This window comes from Pipra filicauda, unplaced genomic scaffold, assembly GCF_003945595.2.
Source record: "Pipra filicauda isolate LSUMZ 115617 unplaced genomic scaffold, ASM394559v2 scaffold390_size662804_pilon, whole genome shotgun sequence".
Taxonomy (NCBI): Eukaryota; Metazoa; Chordata; class Aves; order Passeriformes; family Pipridae; genus Pipra; species Pipra filicauda.
The window spans coordinates 639838-659903 of record NW_024104521.1 but is presented as its reverse complement, the minus strand read 5'-3'; the positions used below and the strand labels follow the sequence as shown (position 1 = coordinate 659903).

The 20066-nt window shown below is 45.3% G+C and overlaps 1 protein-coding gene across 1 annotated transcript in view; it reads right to left on the bottom strand.

The window, feature by feature from the left end:
• Positions 1-201: 201 nt before the first annotated feature.
• Positions 202-20066, bottom strand: part of FBXW4 (F-box and WD repeat domain containing 4) — a 46029-nt gene continuing 26164 nt past the window's right edge. The window contains exon 6 of the mRNA XM_027721801.2: positions 202-278. Within this exon, the coding sequence (XP_027577602.1) occupies positions 209-278 (70 nt within the window). The 3' untranslated portion in view covers positions 202-208. The remainder of the gene's footprint in view (positions 279-20066) is intronic.

Here is a 20066-nt window from a genome sequence, read left to right as displayed (position 1 = left end):
GAAAAGTCAAGTTGCTCCCTACTGAACCAGAACCATATACACCTTTCCATACCAGTTTGTTCTGTCCCCCACTATGTCACAAATCTCAAGTTTAAATATCCCTTGCCTACATGAACTAAAGGAATGATTTTGCAGCATTTCCAATGTTGCATTTCTCATTGTTATTCACTTTTCTCCTTAAATCCCTTCCTGTAACCTGGAAGCTCACTCACCTCTCAAGGTCCCAGATTCTCAGAGGTGAGGTGTGTCCACAGCAGGCTGTCCCCGTCACAAATGAGCTGTTTAAAGAAAACAAGCAAACAAAAACCACTTACTAATCCTCATGTTCTGAAGAAACAGTGCATGAGCAAGACAGAAAACAGGTTACAAGACAGACTTCAAATTCTAGTTCAAGACTATCTCAGCGTGTCCCACAACATTTCACAAGGGACAGGCAGCAGTAGAGGTGCTCCAGAGCTCTTAGTAGCTGAGCTTCCCAGATGCAGCAGGTCACAACTGCAGAGAACTGGCAGGACACAAAGACGCATTTGTGGGAAAACCTGACAGTAACAGCCATAAATTGCAATGACATCTTCAAACAAGTCAGTACAGTACTCAGCATGTTTCATACACTATCAGTGCTGTAAGCTGCAGAAAGATCCCATGGAAAATTCCCTGTTACTTCCTACTTCACACCTTTCTTCTGTTTGTTGACAGCTTTTGAGCACAATCATGAATTGGCTGCAGCATTACAGGCCTAAAGAATCACAGAATAGATTTGGTCCAGCCTGCTCAAAGCAGGGCCAATTTCAAAGCTGGATCGGGTTGCCGTCCCCAGTGCTCAAGCACCCTCTGTTAGAGGCAGCACAGCTCTCCTGCAGCAATATTTGGCTCAGTTCACACTCTCCAGCAGTGTCCATTCCAAAGTCCTCTAGGCGATGCTATGTCCCTGTTGCGTACGCTGGCTCCAGAGGTCACTTAACAGCCACTGGCTTCAAACTAGTTCACAAGACAGGAACAAATCCTTAAAATCAAGCATCAGGAATGTGGGTGCTATGGCTCTCCAAACCACACTGCTTGTTCTGTGCCAACTTCCTATCCTCAGCCCAAATAAGAGAAAGCAGCTCTTACAAGGATTTCTAGGTAAGCTATAAATGACCTCTCACAAAGCCACATTTATTGCAGCTCCCAAGAATAAACTGCCAAAACTATGTTTAAGTCAATAAAACAAGGATAGCACAAATGCAGGAAATGGAACTTGCTTTAAATGAAAGCCATCTCTCTGCTTTGCCTAAACATCTTTTGCTCTATGACACAGGGCTGGCAGTTGAAAGATGAAAGCAAAATAAGAAAACAGTGTCATATCTGTAAAAATAGCTGTTACAGCAGTTTTGAAACATTTCTTTGATCCTCTACAGCATTCCTTTGGAAATCAAGGTGTCTCCAAGCCTCTACTGCACCAGGAATGGATTCTTGCAGCATCTTTGACTTCTGTGAGAAGCACTACTGCTGGTGTAACAAGGCACTCAGCAGCCAAAGGGTAAACACGGGCTCAACTCTATCAAAGCCAGAGAAGGAAGCAAGACCAAAAGTCAGAACCCCTCTACTCCTATCTCCGTGATTTAGCTGAGCAATTAGTTCCTCCAAATCATAAGGCCAAAGCAGCACTGCCAAAACACTCTGCAAAGGAGGTAAGCAGTAACATCAAATAATTTCAAAGAGTTACAGGAACCTAGGAAGAGCTTCAGCTACCAAGGCTCACTTTTGTGCTGGCTCTATACTTCCTACCCAAACTCACATACCTGGAGGTGTCCACAAGTCCCGTGACCCTGAGCTGCCCTTTAGGGCTAGGAAAGTCCTGCAGCACCAGAGCTATTTCAAAGTGTTTCCAACCACGCTGTCTTACATGCAAAATCCCAGGTTCATTGGCAGTGCACATGCAATCAGCCAATGCACCTGTAGCACTGAGCACTCCCTAGAGGTGCTGCAGGGTGCACACATTATTCTTCCCCACAGAAATCCCTGACCAAAGTCTAAATCCAAGGAAAAGCCAATTCCAGTTGTTGTGCAGCAGCCACTAGGATAAATTAAGAAAGTGTGCAGCATTTCATCTTTGGAAACAGGGTTTCTCCTCAACGCCTGCCTTCTCTCCACCATAGTGCAGGACAAGAAGGAACACTTCCCTTTTTGCCAATGTCTCCTATCTCAGAGGAAAACAAGCAAAAGACACCCACTTTGACAGCTCGTCAGTCAAACCCCATGTCTGGAAAGCAGCTCTTTGGTCAGGGAGTCCCTCAGCTACAAAGATAGGTGTTGAGTTCTGTCCCCCCTCCCCAAACATAATCCATTAATAACTACTAAAGCAAATTACTGTGGTTAGAAACATAATAGCAGTCAGGGAGTCAGTCAAGCAGGCAATTGGGTGCTTAAGATTTTTTTTCTGGGGGACAAACTGACTCTCTACCAGAAGTGAACACCCTCATGTGGGAGACAGGCCCCTTTGTGCAGAAGGTATGCACAAGGCTTTGATGGTTGCCACAGGCCTAAATTAGCATGGAGGCACACCAACAGGGAGAAAAAGGTGGGAGGAACAGCAAGGTCTAATCCCCGCTCATGCTGTCAGTTCTGGACTTCAGCTTTCCCTCCTCGGTCCTTACCCCCCACCCCTCAAAAAGAAAAAAAGTAAAAAAAAAAAGAGGAAAAAAAAAGCATTAGATAAAGAGATTTCTCTCCACCATGGAATACAGGCCTCAGGGCCACAAAGAAGTCTCTTCTGGGTAAAGCTGACTCCATTCAGTCAACAGGAATTTTGTCTCCTACTTCAGCAGGATCAGGTTTGCAGGCCTTATCTTTAACAGCCTGAGCCCATTAGCAAGCACAGATAAGACTTCTCCCAGAAGAGCAGGCCACCTTCACTGCCAGCATTAAAACACAGCATTCACAAGACAACATGCACAAGAAGTGGTGCCAATGAGAAATTCTCAAAGCCTGAGAGTGAACTAATCTTAAAGTCTGGATTCCAGGAGATGATACAGGGCCCCTCACCCTCAGTCTGATCTGCAGACATATACCTTTAAGCCCCAGGCCTCTCAAAATTGGGAACCTGGCAGAGGCGACAGTTTTACTCCAAGCAAAAGGGCAACACAAGTCAGCCTTGGCAGGTCTAAAACAACATGCAGATTAGAAGTAAGCATGTAAAGGTTGGCTACAAAACTTCTGAAATTTCAGTCAGCAGAGCTGAAGCTTTCTATCAGTGGCTTGCTTCTTTCAGTGCATCTCAAACAAGGCTCTTACATCTTAGAAAGCACAGAGCACACACAGGAAAACCTCTGACTCAGAGAAGCGCAGCTTCTTCACAACTGTTGCTGCAGGCTGCCCAGGAGAAACAACTCAAGCTGAGTTACTAGCATAGAGAGTGCCGTTTATATTGCCTGCAATGCTTTCTGGAGTCAGAGAGACTGAGGAGAGACTAGATTGGGAAGAGGGGAGCACAGGATACCCTATATATATTAATGCAGGTATGACCTATCCATCTGAAGTATATACAATACTATTAATATACACTGACACTGATCAGATGCACCTACGTCCAACATAAAACTGCTATGCTCAAGCTTCAGATGGCCTTGGAGATGCAAAGCCCCTTCTCCTAAGCTTTTCTCTGTCCTGTGAAAGCTGCTGGGTACCGTGACTACAACCTCCCTCTAAAACGCCTTTCTAATGGGAAAATAAGCACCATTGCAGGACTTCCATAACAGGACATGTTGTCTTCACAGAGATACCCTAGCAGCTAAAACCAAACCAACATAACATTTCCATTTCTGCTATACCAGAAAGGCAAGGATTTTGCAGAGCATGAGACACATGTACTTCATACACAACATGTTTTTGCTGTCCAAAGCAAGGAATTTTCTAACTCATCTGATACTTCAGTGTTCTCTTTCTTATTTGAAACTCCCTACTGAGGAGAGGAAAAAACAAGAGAAAAAAAAAACGACCAAGAACCTGCTTCTCCAAAAGCCAGAATTTCTCTGTGCTACAGAAGAGATATTTCATTAGAGATCATTCCCCCACAGCAGAAGCTGGGCCAGGGGATGAGAGAGAACATACATCCTGGCAGTGCTGTTGGAAGAAACACAAGAACTCTCCATCTGACTGACTTGCGGTTGTTGAAGATCCCATGGCATTTCTGGCAGCATCAGTAGTGCTCTGGCTACAGTCCAGCTGCAATAATTCCATGTCCACTCCCAAGGTGCCAACTAGAGTTTCACCCATGTAGCATCCCTCTTTACCCCATCCTGGACAGAACATCGCCAGATGTGAATGAACCAGAGGGACAGAGGTAGATGCCCATCAGTCCCTTTTGGAAAGATGCTGTTTGTCATGAGGCTTGGAAACAGTCTCAGCTCCAGATATACAAATTCCATTGTACAACACATACTTCCCCCACTGTCAACCCAGGCTCCAGAGCAGGCCCTGCCTGAGCTGGGAATTCTGCAGTGTAAAGTCATTGAAGGAACCTGGGTGAAACAGGTCCTTTCCCACCTCTTCTCTCTAAACTTCCCCCATTCCCCAGGCTTGTGCCCTTCTCCTGTACTGTAAACAGATTGCTTCTCAAGTCCCATTCTGCTCTTCGGGGATTTCAAATCCAGAATCTGCTTGACACGTGCAAGAGTCTGTTCCTTCCTCCTGGCGCGCTCCCCCGCCCCCTGGAATTGGACATCGTTGTTCCATTTTGGAAACTATTATATGTGGAGACTCACTGGACTGGGAAACAAAGAAGTTATTACTTGACAGAGCCCTGCAGCTGGGAATGTGGAAGGTGGGGGGAGAGAAGGGGGAGAACTGAGGGGAAACAGGCTGGGGGGGCTGGTAGCAGTGTTATGAAAGCGATCAACAGAAGGGACAGCTCAAAGATGGGAAACATCTATTTTAAAAAGTCTCAAGTGAGATGAGAAAAGAAGGAGAAGAGAGAGCAACTCCAAAACGGAGATTGGAGAAGAGAGAGAGCAGTTGGTGCCGACGGTGCCGCGGGTTAAACACACGGGTCTGTGGGTTTGTGTAGCCTTTGATTCAGCACTGACACGCTTTGGCAAGGGAGGCCACCGGAGCTGTCAAATCCTTCACCAACGTGCCCATCAATTGTATTCAGCTCTCCCCGACCCGCACTGGCATTTTAATTACTGTTGGGTAAACTAATTTGTACAAATGAAGGCAACTCTGCCTAATAGAATATGCAAGCTCTCTGACCTCTGACAGGCGATGACACAAGATACAAAGGAGGCAGAGGAAGGCTTTTTATCAGAGCCTTATTACTCTCTATTACTCCAATTAGTTAAGCTCCAGTGCTCCTAATTGGGGGAAAAAATTGCAATTAAATCAATTTTTGATGGGCTGAAAGTGGGTTACCGAACCGCCCTGCCTGTGAAACACTGATATTATAGCAGCAAAGGTCAAAGTCTTTGTCGGCACCTGTGGGGCCCCCACCTCCCCTCTCTAAGCCCCTCTGTGCCCCCCCAACACACACACGCAGCTTGCTAAGGCGAATCATTAGAACATGTCATGTCTTATCGCGGCCGCCACCATCCTGCCAACCTCATCAGTTGACATCATTACGGAAGGTAACTCCTCCAGCATGAATACAGTGCTAAGGTCACACAAACTTGATGGAGCCCCTGCTGAAGAGCAGATGCAACAGTAACAACATTGTGAGGGGGAGAGGAGGGGGTCGGAAACCCAGCGCAATGAGTTTTGCCACCTCCAGCATGAGGCTTCTACAACAGACCAGATACACACAAAGGGAGAGAGACAGAGAGCGGGGAAGCAAGTGCTCCATCCCCAGGGCCATTTAATTTGCAGGGGGAAAAAAACCAGCACAGCATCAGTTTAGCATTTTCTTCTTCATGAGAAAGCAGGCACCACAAGCACCCAAGAAGTCTCACCTGCCTTTGATTCAGGCAACACTGGACAAATCCAGGTTTGGGTGGTCATGCAAGACTGGTGTTGCCCCTTCACTGCCCCAGACCAAACCCTTTAGCCCTACTTTGTGCTTCTTGGAGGACAACCACAGAACTGAACCGAGCACCTTCAGTATCTGAGAAGTAAGTCAGGACATCCAAGTTATATGTTAACACTCTGTAACCACAAATTGAACAAAAATCAGCAGGTAAGGCAGTTGTACCTAAAGCTCACCTGAGCAAGCCAAAGATCCCCACCGCAGCACAGCCTCATCTTTGTTCAGCAGTGCCAAAAAGACTCAGTAGCTGGAGGCAAATGGCCAAGCTTGTTCCACAAACAGACTGGAAAGTGCTGGCAGGTTTGCTGCTACTTCCTTGAGCCCTGAGTGCATGCCACAGCATCCCTCAAGACATCAGTCAACTCAGGGTTGAACTGTGCTCCTGACACGCATCATAAATGCTGCAGAAGAGAACTAGAAAAGCTACAGAAGAGCTCTGCAACACCCCACCATGACTTGTCAGAGAGAAAGCAAAATGGGTAGAGAAGACAGCATGAACCCTGCAACATTTACAACCACTATGGCTCCAAGAGGAAATGCTGTGCTCTTGCAAGGAGCACCAGTGACAGAGATATGAACAGACAAATAACTCATTCACATGCCACCTCGAGCCTCAAGTGGATGACTAGAAAGTGGTCCCCAGAAAGAAGGCATTTGCATTTTATACTGAAGGGCACTGTGGAGATGCTGGGTTGAAACAGTGAAGTCACATTTGGGACAAAACTCCAGCTCCTTAGATAGAATAAATGCTCATATCATTGCCTCCCAGGTCATTCACTGCATGCCTCAGGGTAGAGGGAATGGCAGCTTCACCTCTCCAACCCTCCTCCTTGGCCTCTAACTTCATGTCTTCCTCCAGACTTCAGAGACACACAGGCTGGAGAACAGAACAAGCCTTTAATATATCCAGGGGCCAAATTCCCAGCACGGCAGATAGATCATCCCTACTCTAGCAAGCTGCTTAGCAGGTACAAAACCCAGACACCTCCATCTTGCCTTCACTGCTTTGAAGTTGCACCCCATACTGTTTGACCAAGTCACCTGTAACTTTGCTCACTGTCCCTTCACCAGCCCCGTAGCAGATAAGTTCTGTGAAACCAGGCAAGCAGCTATAGAACATAATCCCCACTTCGGGAGAAAAACTGAGCTCAATGACATCAAGACAAAGATTCCAGACAGGACAAACAAGTGCACATAGATCTCTTCCACACTGCTGCATTGAACAGGAAAATATCCTTTATCAGAAACTAGTGAGTCTACCCACAGAACAATCCTGATGTTCTTAGGGCTGTTCACATCTAAGTATCACTGCTTTTCCCAATACTCCACATGACACATGCTTTTAGGAAGAAGCAATTGTCCAGGACAGGATAACATTCTGATTAGCTCTATAAAAGTTGATTGAGGGTCCTGAGTGTTCCTGTACGAGATGAATATTCAAACAGTGCTTTTCACAGTGCTGCTGTCATTTTTCAGAACATCGAACAGAATTGCCTTTGTGGCTACACAAGTATTTCTACTGAGTTGATATCAGCCCTGCTCTTTATGAAAGGGAAAGGCTTGATAATCTATGTTTAACAGTGTAAAATACATATTTACATTGTATGTCCAAGAATCTTCATCCTTCCTTGCTCCCCAACCTCTGGGCTTGCCAGGCATGGAGTAGTTATTTAAGACAGAAGTTTTTGTATGAGAATTCTTTAGCGCTCTCCAGACCAAATTTAAACCCCAAATGATGCACAAGTTATTACCATTATTATAGGAAAAAAAGAGACTCCTTAACCATAAAGGAAATTTAATCCAGAACATAACTCAGGCACTGATCTGAACAACTTGTACCAAAAATCAAGTGCAGCAGAAAGCCCATGCAGAGGTAAAAAAAAAGAAAAAAAAAAATCTAGGGACTTCCAGGTCAGTTCAAGACCAGGTGGTTAAACACCACTATAGTAGGGTTATTTCAGCTTATCAGTAACCAGAACAAAACCTCAAAGGACATTATTAATGCTCTGTCATGGTTTGAAGCTCTAACATTAGAAAGGCAAAGTGGCTACTGAGGTTACATTTGTGTTTTGAGGAGTTTAAGGTTTATTTGAGTTTTTTGTTTCTTTTTCACATGCAGGTGAAATAACCACAGCTGGTGTCTGGACTTCTTTACTGACGCAATGCATTCTCCCTTCCAACATCACTATGGCGATCTCAGCCATCTGCAGCAACTTCATCCTATGCTCTACTCTTGCTCTACTCCCCAGAGCAGCTTTTCAAATACCTATGGGCAAAGCTCCTGCGAGGTACCCACCAGACAGCACACTCCACCTCCAACTGCTGCATGTGCCATTTGCAATACAGTACAAAGGAATTGCAAGGTGACTCCATAAAATCTCTGTCTTGAGCAAATTTCCTGGTTTTTTGGTACAAACTGAAAGGAAGAAACAGGTGAAGATGCTGTCTGAGCAGCAGAAAAACATGGTCCCTGGATCAGATACATGCAAAGTATTAGACACTGGACACTATTTGCTCCTTGGATAAGGTAGGTCACCTACAGACTATGACACATCTTAGGCAGAACTTTGAGGGCCTGCACACCCACTTCTAACCTTCACACCCGGCATCTATCCCCTCCCTACTGGGCTCCACGCCATTAGCCTTCCCCCTTGCCCTGATGGCAGAGACACCCTGAGCCTGATCTTCACCCACTTCTCCAAATCCAGCAGCCCCCTCAAGATCGGTGCTCTGGGCCCACACACAGCCTTACAAGAAACTCTGAACTCCAGCCCTCGCTTTCTCAGAGCCTGCCCAGGTGTAAAGCTCCAGCGATTCCTTTTTCTTTGCCATTTTCTCTCCCTCCTCCTCTCCCCCTAGCCCCACCAACACTCTCAGGCCACACAGTGAGCCGGGAGGTTGGAGTACACGAGGACCACTGCAGCACTCGTGCTGTTTCAGGGCCCCCCCAACTCAAGACAATTTCTAAGAGCCATTTCTTATCCTCCCCTCCGTGAAATGATTTCTGTTAATTGCCTGGTGGGAATCAGTTATAGGTGGGGGAGACTCTCCCCGCATACACACCCTGGCCCCTAATTGGCTTATTGAAGTTTTAACTGGGCTTTCACCTGGAGAAGCTGGTAATTATTCCCTTCATTCCCCTCTTGCTTGTACCTGTAGCTTCACACTTGGGGCCTGCCTGGCTCCACAGGGGGGACTTTGTTCCCTCTAACTACAGGCCCCACACAAATGGGCCCAGCAGCAGGAGAACGCAGCAAAGTGGTAATTTTCAGCCCAGCGTAATTAGCCAAGGTTCTTTCAGCCCAAACTGCTGAATGGAGAGAGGGCTGCTGGGGAGGGTGCACCATGTGGGAATGGTGGAATGGGGGCTGCTCTCAACAGGCGGACAAAGGCCTCTTGGGGGCTCTGATCTGGGGCAAGCAAGAGGAGGGGGTTGGAGCAGGACAGTCTGCCTGGCAGAGCTGGGAGACGATCAGCAGTGGACACACACTGAGGAAGTCAGCTCATGACAAGCATCTTTCCCCAGCCTGTGGAACAAGGCAGTGCAGGATGCCAAAAATGGGGTAAAGGAGAAAAGAGATCCAGTGATGCACAATAGGAACATGTGAAGGGGTGCAATGCATGACAGATTCTTGAAGGCCTGGTGTAGCCTATGTTCCCAGGACAGGATTTCTAGTCTAGTACCTTTGCACTGAGATTAAGAAACACAACAGACTTGGGGAGAATAAGCTGGACAGTGCATGTCCCAGACAGGATAGTAAGAACTGTACCAGTGAGAACTCTTATTGCTGAGAAAAATCAGGGAAAAATAATTCAACTCCTGCAAAAGTCAGGCAATAAGCAGAACTAGGAGGACAGCAATAAAGGCTCCAGGTTCTCTTTTTGCTGAGCCATCTCTCATTAGCAAACCAAAAGTGTTTTTCATAGCGGGACCTTACTTGTTCTGCCTCCCTTTCTGCTACAAGACTTTGGTTCTGCAAAACTAACAGGAAACCTGCTGTATGTGGGTTGACCAAAAAACTTGGCTACCAGTGTATTGCTCCTGTGTCAAATCAGACTGGTGTCAGTTGTTCCACAAGCCACAAACTGTCATTCTGTGGCACACTGCCTCTGCTGATCTCAGGACTTGTTAGCATCTATGCCTTCTTTAAATTTATCACCATTGCCTTCAGGATAGAAATGCTTGTCCTGGCTGGTCAGGTCTTGTAGACAAGTTAGAGCTGCTCAGCTGAATTGATGCTCACAGCTTCAGTGCAGTGGGGTCTGGGTTTTGCTTTCTTTTTTTGATGTTAAATCATAGTTTGAAAAAACTCATCTTGTGTCCCTTATAATTGCAACATCCTACTGGAAAGCAAGAATTGTCATAATCTAAAAGCTTGGTCCTGATTCTGCAATGGAGACCAAATGGTAAGCAGGCAAGTGAAAAGATGCCACTAGTTTTATCAAAGGACCAGGTACACCGTAGTGCTGATCAAGCCCTAGGAGATGATGCAGTCCCAACAATGCCAGCAACAAGGAAAGGAGATCCTCAGGGACTCCAGCTGTAGCAAGGGGACAGGCAGGCAGCACAACCCTCAGGGCACAGACTTGTAATTTCTGATCTGCCTAAAATACAACTGTGACACAATGCTGCAGCAGGTTGTAAACTGGAGAAGCAAGTTGCCTGATTCCATCCCATGACTCTGGTTTCTTTTCAGGCCATATATATATATGTATATCTGTCACATTTTACTAAAAACTCTCACAGAAAGGACCATTTTTCTGCAGCCTCACTCAAGCTGCCTTAAGTACTTGTCACAGAGATGAGTTCAGCCAAATACTGTGTACCTTTGGCTCATCTCAAGACTTTTCCTTAAAAGCAAACTTTGATACTTCTGGACAAAATATGTTTGCTGTGAAATCCATGCCAGCATCTGAGAAGCAGACACTAAGAATAAATATACACAGACCCATGTTGATCAGGCCAGTTTCAAGCCTGCACAGAGAAATATAGTAAACATTCCTTGCACTAGTGGGAAAAGATATGTAATGTCGCCTGTGCTCATACCTTATCATAAACCCTACATTGTCCAGGACTTTTTCTTCTTACAATCCCACAGCCTACAAGAGGACAGGTAGAATTGATTTAAGTAAATACTCCAGCTGTCACTGCCTTGGACAAAAGTCTAAATACATGCTCACGTGTAGAAAATGCTTAAAGAATCATGATGCAAAAGAAGAAAACCTCTCCCATTTATAAAATATCTCCTTTACATTTTTTAAGCTTCAGGACTGCCAAGACCAATCTCAATATATTTTCAGATGTGACGGGCAGAGTTTTCAGTTAAAAAGTATTGTTTTAAAAATGCATATATATATATAGAATGACATTTTATATAAACTTTTCCATTAGAACATATGACAGAAAATGACTTTTCAATAAGCAGCAATCCGTGCATGCCAGTGAGGTCAGGGGGAGGGGAGAATCCTTTCAGGTTTGCCAGAACAACTAAAACCCAAGAATGTTTCAGTTTAAGAGTAGAGGTGGGAAGGAATCTCTTCTCCTGGTGCCACAAGCCATGAATTATTTTTGTCTTATTCCTTTTGCCATACACATACACACATGTATACCAAATTCAAACTTCCATATTTGGGAGAATTTTAAAAGAAGTGATCAGGATGGTGAGGAAGAGGATTTCTCAAGAAACACATACTTTCATTATCTTACCACAAAGGGCAGCAGTTCTTTCACCATGCAGAGGCAGGAGCTGTAGTTGTTCATGTTTATAGCAAAAAGAAGCCCAATCACACAAAAACAAAGTGCTTGATCTTCCTGCTCTGCCTTCTGATATTCAAACAATTTACAAATTAGGTCTAAATGAGGTCTTCATCAGGGGAGAGGGAAATAGTGCTCAGAGGGTTTTAAGAAGTCAAAGACCAGGAAAGGTGAAAGGGGGAAAGTGTATATATGTAGCACATGCTACACACAGAGAGGCCGAGGACGCTGAGGCATGGAGACACAGGTGCTCTGCGGAGGAGGCGAGCAAAGCCTCATCTGCGTTTAACTCAGCCATGAAATGACTCCTAGAGCTTTCCTGCTCCCATCATTCCAGTCCTGACACAGACACGCTTGCAACAACTTTAATTCATTTGCCCTTAAAGCTCTGGGCAGCTTCCACTTCCCCAGCTCTTCACTCCATGCAATATGATTTGCTTTAGGGTTTTCATATTAAGTGTTTGGAGCATGTCAACTGTTTCCCCCCAAGCAACTAAGATCCTGAATAAAGCCCCTACTCTCCATCTGCAGGTTCAGGGCATGCTTGGTTGTGAGCAAGCACCAGAGTGAGAAATCAAAGCTGCGAGTCGGGCCACAAAGCCCCAGCCCTGTGTGCAGAGAAAGGCACACAAGGTTTCATCAAACAGACAGCACATGTCTGAGGCACAAGAAGGTTTAGTGGCCACCTCTCACACAGATCCTGAACCACCCAAAAACTTGCTGGGAAAGTTTTGCAGAAGCCAGAGTCTGAACCATCCTGACCATCAATATACAATAAGAGACAGCTTCACAGCACAAGCTATCACCTTCAGTATCTGTAACCAGGCTGGGCTGCAAGGCAGGCCAAGAACTGTTGAATTTCACTGATAACTGAGATTAGTCAGATGAAGATAGGAAGGAGATCAGGCAAAATAGATGGTGTAGAGACAGGGAAAGGACAGGAAAGACAAGAAGGTGAGTAATAATTTATTATCATACTTGATGTCAGTATATTGGGAAAAAATTTACACATAAAATTGTGGAGGAGGGAAAGGGTTTTACCGGAAAGGACTGGGTAAAGGCCTCTTCAGGTACACACCTCAACTCTGCAATGGAACAGAGGATTCCCTAATAAACATTGTCCTTTGGCAAAAAGAAATATCTGAAAAAGGGATAAGAAGCACCACACTGCCTCCTGCCCTTCAGTAAGCTGCTGTCGAAGTGGAGCAGGACAACCTGCTGGCAGTCACTCCTCCGACGCCTCAAGGAACAGAAGTCTGGAAGCTTTAGATGCTTAGGCAGTTTTGTGGGCAGGAGCGTGAAACCACAGTTTCCTCTTTTCCTTTCCACGGCCTGCCCTATTCCCATGTGCTCGGAGAATTTAGGAAGTCACATCCAAAAACACAGTTATTAAAAGAACAATTTTCACTTGGCAAGCCAAACACCCGTACAAAGAAATGCCAGAACCAGGCTCACTGACATGTCCTACACTGAAATGAGCACATTACTCAAGCATCACTATTTGATTCTGCAGCAAGTTACAAGTGTCCCGGTTGAAGATGTCATTGATCTTTACCATGTCAATACAGAAGATCCAATTACATGGCCATCAATTCACGTTAGGCCGCATCTCTGTGGACTCCAGTCAGAGGCTGCACTGGGAGGAACTGATGAGTTTACCACAGCTCAGAGACACCTACACTGAAGTCCACTCTAAATAACAACTGGCCAGCAAGTACCTGCAATGCTCATGGGTTGCTAGAGCTTCACACAAGGCCATTGATACTGGAGTTGGGGTGACTTGAGAAAAATATTAAAACTTTAAACATAGCAGAGGGTATCCAGAGGGAGGAATCATTCACTGTATAACCCTGCAAGACAATCAGGCAAAAGGTTTAAAAATAGAACAAAGTGTTTCTTCCTCAGGACACAACACTGGATTGGGAATGAGGCTACGAAGCCCAGAACACTAACAGGTTCAGAAAGAAGAGATGAGCTGCTCACAGAGCTAGCCTCTGCAAATATGAAGGAAATACTGGTCCAGATGCAAACTCTAGCCAGGGGAACCCTAACCTCCCCATCACTGGAAGCTGGGAAAGAACAGGCATAAAAGGATCTTTTTGCTCATCTTGTTTCTTACCTTCTCCACAGACATCTACTACTGACCACTGCTGAACACCAAACGCTGGGGTAGGTGGATGCTGGACTGACCCACTATGGCCAGAAGAACAAGAGAAATGTCTGCCTTCGTCAAGCCATGGCCCATCCAGCTCACCATTTTGTCTCCAACATCTGAACCAGATGCTGTTCAGAAAGAACATGTAAGCTTGGCAACCTTTTGTGGTCATTCTCTTTGTATCACCCCAGCATCCATAACTGATGTATTAAGGATTTTGAAGAGTGTATCCCTACCTAGTTCTCCATTATGAATCTGCTATCTATGAATTTGGCAAATCACTTTCAAAACTAGTGGCATCATCTACCTTCATAACCTTCTGGAGCAGTAAGTTCACTACACACTGTGTGAAGAAATACTATCACTGATTTTTAAGCAATCTCGTAGTAAATTCAAATGTCTCTAATTCTACTATTGTAGGATTTGGTGAATAACACTTCCATATTCAGGCTTACCCACCATCATCTTACTCTCCATATTTTTTTTAGACTGGTTTTATCAGGACTGTCTAACAGAGGCAACCAAATATCAGCACATCATTAATTTCTGCAGAGTGTTTGACTTGGGACCAAATATGGGGAAAGGCCACAAAAACACAGATACAAACTAGTAATGCAGCCATTTCTTTGGCACAGAGGAGTGTGCCTGTGCTGTATCTTGTCTTCAAACCCTGTTGTTCATGGCTCCTTCTGAGGCAGGTTAGACTTAACTGGTTGCTCCAAGCTTTGAGACTTCAACCAGATTAATCACTCTTAGACTGGCAGGGAGCCATATCACTGTCTCTGCTCTGAGAGCTGGAGAGCCAACACAGGTCTGAGGACCATTAGGGTCTCACAAACCGTAATTTGGGAAGCAGACGACTGAGACATTGCACAGTGGCAACAGTACTGTTCACCTGCACTCAGTATTACTAAAGTACCTCGTATTTTCCACCACATACCAGGAACATGAAGCCTTTGCTTTGCCAGGCTCCAAACTTATCTGAAGTCGTCTGCACACTGTCCATGTTCCCAGATTGCCCTGAGACCATCAGAACACAGATGCTAGAGAAACATTATTGCTTTTCTAATATCTGCAGCAGGCTCCCTTGCTTCTCCACTGTCAAAGAGGAGAAAATCCAGAGGAAGTATACGGAAAAGGAAAACAGGCTCTAGGCCAAGACAGAAAATAGGATGCAAGAGAAAACGTCTTCCATCAGACAGTCCTGCTCCATCTCCATCCCTTATTAAATCAACTGGAACAGCTGAAGCAGGTCACTGAACGAAGCACAGGTGAAAAGCTCAAGACAGCTGTACCAGGAGGAAGAGACCAAGCACAACAATAGTAGCAGTTGCTGCTTGGCCCAGCTTAGTCTTCAATTGCTTCTTCTGGAGAGTTCACTTCTTTTAGTTGTGGGGTAGAGGTACACACACAGATGACCACCAGACTTCTTTTTTAATCCTGAAAAAAACCCAAAGCTGTTGGGTTACAGCTTGCAAGACTCTAACCAGCCCCCACACTAACAAATCTCTGGGACTATCCATCACCTTGGTACAGGTCTCTCTTCTCAAAGGAAATGGGGTCTTTCTTGTCATTAGCTGTCTGTGTCTACCAACCATAGCAGGGGCTCATTCAAGTCCTCTTTGATGGACAGTCAAGACTTAAAGGAATATGTCCTCTCAATCTCAGAGGACAGAGAACAAGGATTTACCCATTAGACAGGACAATGCACATTAAAAGCTGTCTTTAGTACCTGGTCCCAAATTAGCCCTGCATCTGTGAAGTGTCAGGAGGCTTACAAAACAGTAAGAGTACATCCCATATGCCTGCATGAGGGATAGTGAATGGAGCATCACAAACCCACAACACCTCTTTAGAGCAAGAAAGTGGTTGCAGCCGTTGTGCTTTATGCAGGTAGGAGGGAAGGTAGAGAAGACCTGACAAATTCTAAATAATGAACCAATGAACACATTACAGGCAACACTACACAGAAAGAACAGACTTTCCATACTGTTTTCCAGTCTGGAGCAGTCTCACACTGCTCTGAAAAGAAACCAGAGGCAACGGAGCCAAGGAGAGAGTCGGAGCTGCACAATTCCATCTATGTTTCCAGTGTCCAATTCCACTCACAACAGAGATGCAGAATGCCAGCAACCCAGGGAAACTGAAGCTTAGCTACAGGCAAGAGGCACTCTGGCATGCTCCATTTTGAAGCATATTAGCACACAAGCCAGATGCACAACTGCACATATTGCGGAGAAATTCCCATTCTTCAGAGGAACTCGTCTCCCTTCAAGCCTGACTATCTCCTCTTACTCATTTGCTCCTCTCCAAACTCCAGCCTCTCTGGTCCTGCTCCCATCTTCTTTCTACCTTCTCCAACATTTCAAAAGTAGCTTGCTTTACTAATCTAGAACCAGACTGATGCATTTGCTCATTTTGAACAGTCTACCACTTCTCATCTTTTGTGAGAATCGAAGTGACCGCAGAAGGCTGGGATGGGAGACGTCATCATCCTGATGTGTGCCAAACCTAATATGGGAGAAGCCCATCTCTGAGACATGCTTTCATTTTTAATAATATTTTCTCTAGGCCTGAAGATATTTCTGTAGGCAGTGTTTTGCTCTGTGTCAAAATGCCAAAATTAAGCAGCAAGTGTTAAGTCAGAGATTTACATTTATGACTTCTGTAAATTCATATCATCTTCAGCCTCATCCCGAGCACACGGATGACAGAGCCTGTCCAGGATTAAGGCAGTGCTACTGTAAACATCCTCCCACTCTGCTAGGAGCCACCTTCTGCGCAGAACCCTTTCTTCAGAACTTTCCTACAACCCGTATTCCTACACTTATACATTCCCTCTCCTGAGCTGGAACAGAAAAGTTTGTAACTGTAGATTGGCAGAACATACATTGCATACCACACACCTGAAGAAAGCCTGCTTTTCTCTTCCTCTTCTTCTTCTCCCTCTTCCATTCCTCCCTCCCAGCCTTTCCTGAGAGCACTGACTGATAAATAATTTAATCCCTGCTTGGAAAAAAGAAACTCTCTCCCCTACTCCTAATCCAGAGATGCAATGCTAAACCTTGCCCCTTGGTTTCCTTCTAAGTTATTCTTTGCACCCATTTATACATACAGATGCACGTATAAAGCCACATCCACGCATGTCTATTTCTTGAGTTGGTACAAGTTATTTGGACCATCAAGCTGTGCACAAGACTCAGTGCAGTCACCAAACATTCTGTGCTGGAAGTTGGCCATTGCCTTCCCAGGGATATATGCAAATTCCTGTTGGATACAACAGTTCTACTTAGAGGTAGAATTAGACAAACATGCCTTAAATAAGTGCTTTGCACAGCATGGACTTGATATGCAGCGTAAAGCAGACTTGAATTGATTCCATTGATCTTAGTCATAAAACATATCCTAATGCTCCAAACAAACTAATGCATTTTGGATAGCCTACAAATTTGACTCAGCAAGTACTTGCATCAGAAAATCACCATTACCTGCAGTCTCCTGTACACCTTTTAGTTTCCTTCATGCAAACTAGGACTAACACCTGCCTTCATGTGCACATAATCATCACTTACTTGTCTTAATAAATAAAGAACTGGTGCTTTACTATAATTCTTCTTCCTGCAGCAGTCTGAAACCTTCACTCTCATAAATTCAGTCCTTTCTCAGTTCTTTTGCAAATACATTTTTATTCCTAGAAGAACCAAGGGCACGGGGGAATCCCCCAAAGAGGCCCAGTGCTTCCCTCCTTGTAATGAAACCCTGTAATGGAATGCCCTGCACTCCAATTAGGAAGAAATGCTAATTTTCTCCAGTTGAGCACCCCCTCTAGATGTATCTAATTTGTTTCACTGCTTTCATCTCTCCCCTCCATCACATTTTCATTTAAAGGTTATGATCTGTTTGTGCCCTCCATGCGGCGCCCTGACAAGACACCCCTATGAGAGGTTGCAGAGGCCGTGTCGCCCTTGCTAACCTCCTTCCCAAACAAAAACCAAAGCTTTTTTCCCTCCACTGCCTCTTTAAGAAATGCAGAAAGATGAAGGGGAGGAGCAGGGAATTGGGAAGACAATAATTAAGAATAAGCAGTAAGCCCTCTTACAAGTTGGGTTGTTGGTTGTTTCCAACGAAAGGTTAGAGACCTTTGCACCATGACCAACATCAGTATGACCAGTGCAGGCCAGCTGGCAGCAACAGCATTACAGAGCTTTGCCACTTCTGCAGATCATTTTTGGAACAGCTGCCATGAAAGAATACCCTTTTGCAAAAGGTGTTGAGATATTAGATTGTTTAGCTCCTTGCAGGGTTGGGGAATACATTTTTCTCTCACCTGTCACAGAAAGAATCTGGTCAGAAAGGACATGAAAAGTTGGCTCAGCTGAAGAGAAGTCTCAGTAAAGCTTTCCCACTACTCTCTACATGGCTTATATCTTGTTCTGGGAGCCTGTGTTTTGATAAGTTCCTTCAGCAGAGCAGACACTTGAGATGGGTAGTGTGGGCCTTGGAATAGCTCTTCTCAGCATCCATAGATTTGTGCTGCCATGGCTGTGGGCAGACTTGTAACTCCCCAGGGCTGAATGCATCTGGACAGGATGCCTGCCCAAAGAGCTTTCTACAAAGGCTATGTGTATACTACATAGGACAAGGGCATCCAGATCACCATGCTGGTACCACACCATTTCTCACAGAAATTTCAAAGGGCATTCTCACCAAAGGCCAATTATTAAAAAAAAATAACAAAAATGCAGCCACCAGCCTACTTCCAAACCAGGCCTCTTTGCAGCCTGCCCCAGTATTCTCAAATAAAACAGTATCCCTGGAGCTGAACTCATGGTCTTCTCTACGTACAAACCCTACTCCCAAGCCAAGCCATTCACTATTTGTGTTCAGCCTCTCCCTCCCTTCACTTCAAATTTCTCCTTCAATTCTTGTCCGTTAGAAAGGAAATCACTGATCTACATTCTCTAGATGGAAGTTTCGCCACACACCTGTTGTCAACACGTATAAGTTGAAAGAGCCCGAAGAACCTCTTTGGAGGCAAGGCAGCTAAGTGGACTCTGACTGAAAAGGAATGAAAACTGCTGGGTTCCACCTGTGGCACAGCCTGGAATAATTCTGGAATACCCTCTTGGAAAAAGGGGAAGAATAGCTGGACAGACTGCCCAGACTGAGCATTGAGCAGGCTGTTCTTGACAATAAGATGAAGCTGGAAAAGTACTGCAAGAGTGTTTTCTGTTATTAATAGGCACTTTGCTAATACTGCCCAAGATACCAGCTCCCTCTCAGTCATTTCCTGCTGCAGCCACTGAATCCCATTGGTCAGAGCACTGTATGCTCCATTACAAGCTATTTCCTCTCTAAGTTTTCAAGGTCTCCAAAAGCTTTTGCAGAAAGTCCTGATGATCTCCCTTCCTGTCCCCCTCCACAGCCACAATTCCCTCATAATTTGACTTTCTGGGACCACAAACGCGGAGCGGGTAGGAGGCACACAAAGATTTACTCTTCATAGATAGCACCCTTGCCCCTTCCTCCCCCTCCAGGCCCCCTCTCTATCTGGTCCATGCAAACAAACCCTGAGTGGGAAAGAGCGTTTGGAAGGGGCCTGTGTCTGGGCCAGCCGCCTTTCATCCAGAAGATGCCTCTTCCCGTTGGAAAATACAAGCATTGTGTGAAAACATTTTAATATATTCATGCACATTCCTATAGCTCGCAGGAGCGAGTGGGTCTCAGCACCCTCCCCTCCGTGCCTTCCAAATGATTTTCATAGGCAGCGTTGCACTGGGAATGCCACTTGTTTTCTCGAATGCCCGCAAGTATGTAAATTGTGGGAATATGCGGGCCAAGGGCTGCGGTTTTATTGTGCTGCAGAAAAGATTTTACTAATTACTCGCCTAAACTCCAAAGCAGTACGCCTGCTTTTTTACAAAGCGGGAGAGCGGGGAAGGTGGGGGTGGTGGGAAGAGGAGGAGGGGGACTAAAAAAAAAAAGAGGGGGGAGAAGAGAGAGTAAAGGGAAAGAGGGAGAAGGAAAGGGAGTGCAAGGGATGCATTTCAAAGTTTCTCCAGCAATTGGATGGGGGGAGAGCTGGGCCCAATGTGAAATCATAGAGGTCAAAGGTGGGTCTCCCTCCCTTGTGAGAAAGTGGTGAATCAGGACGGTTTATC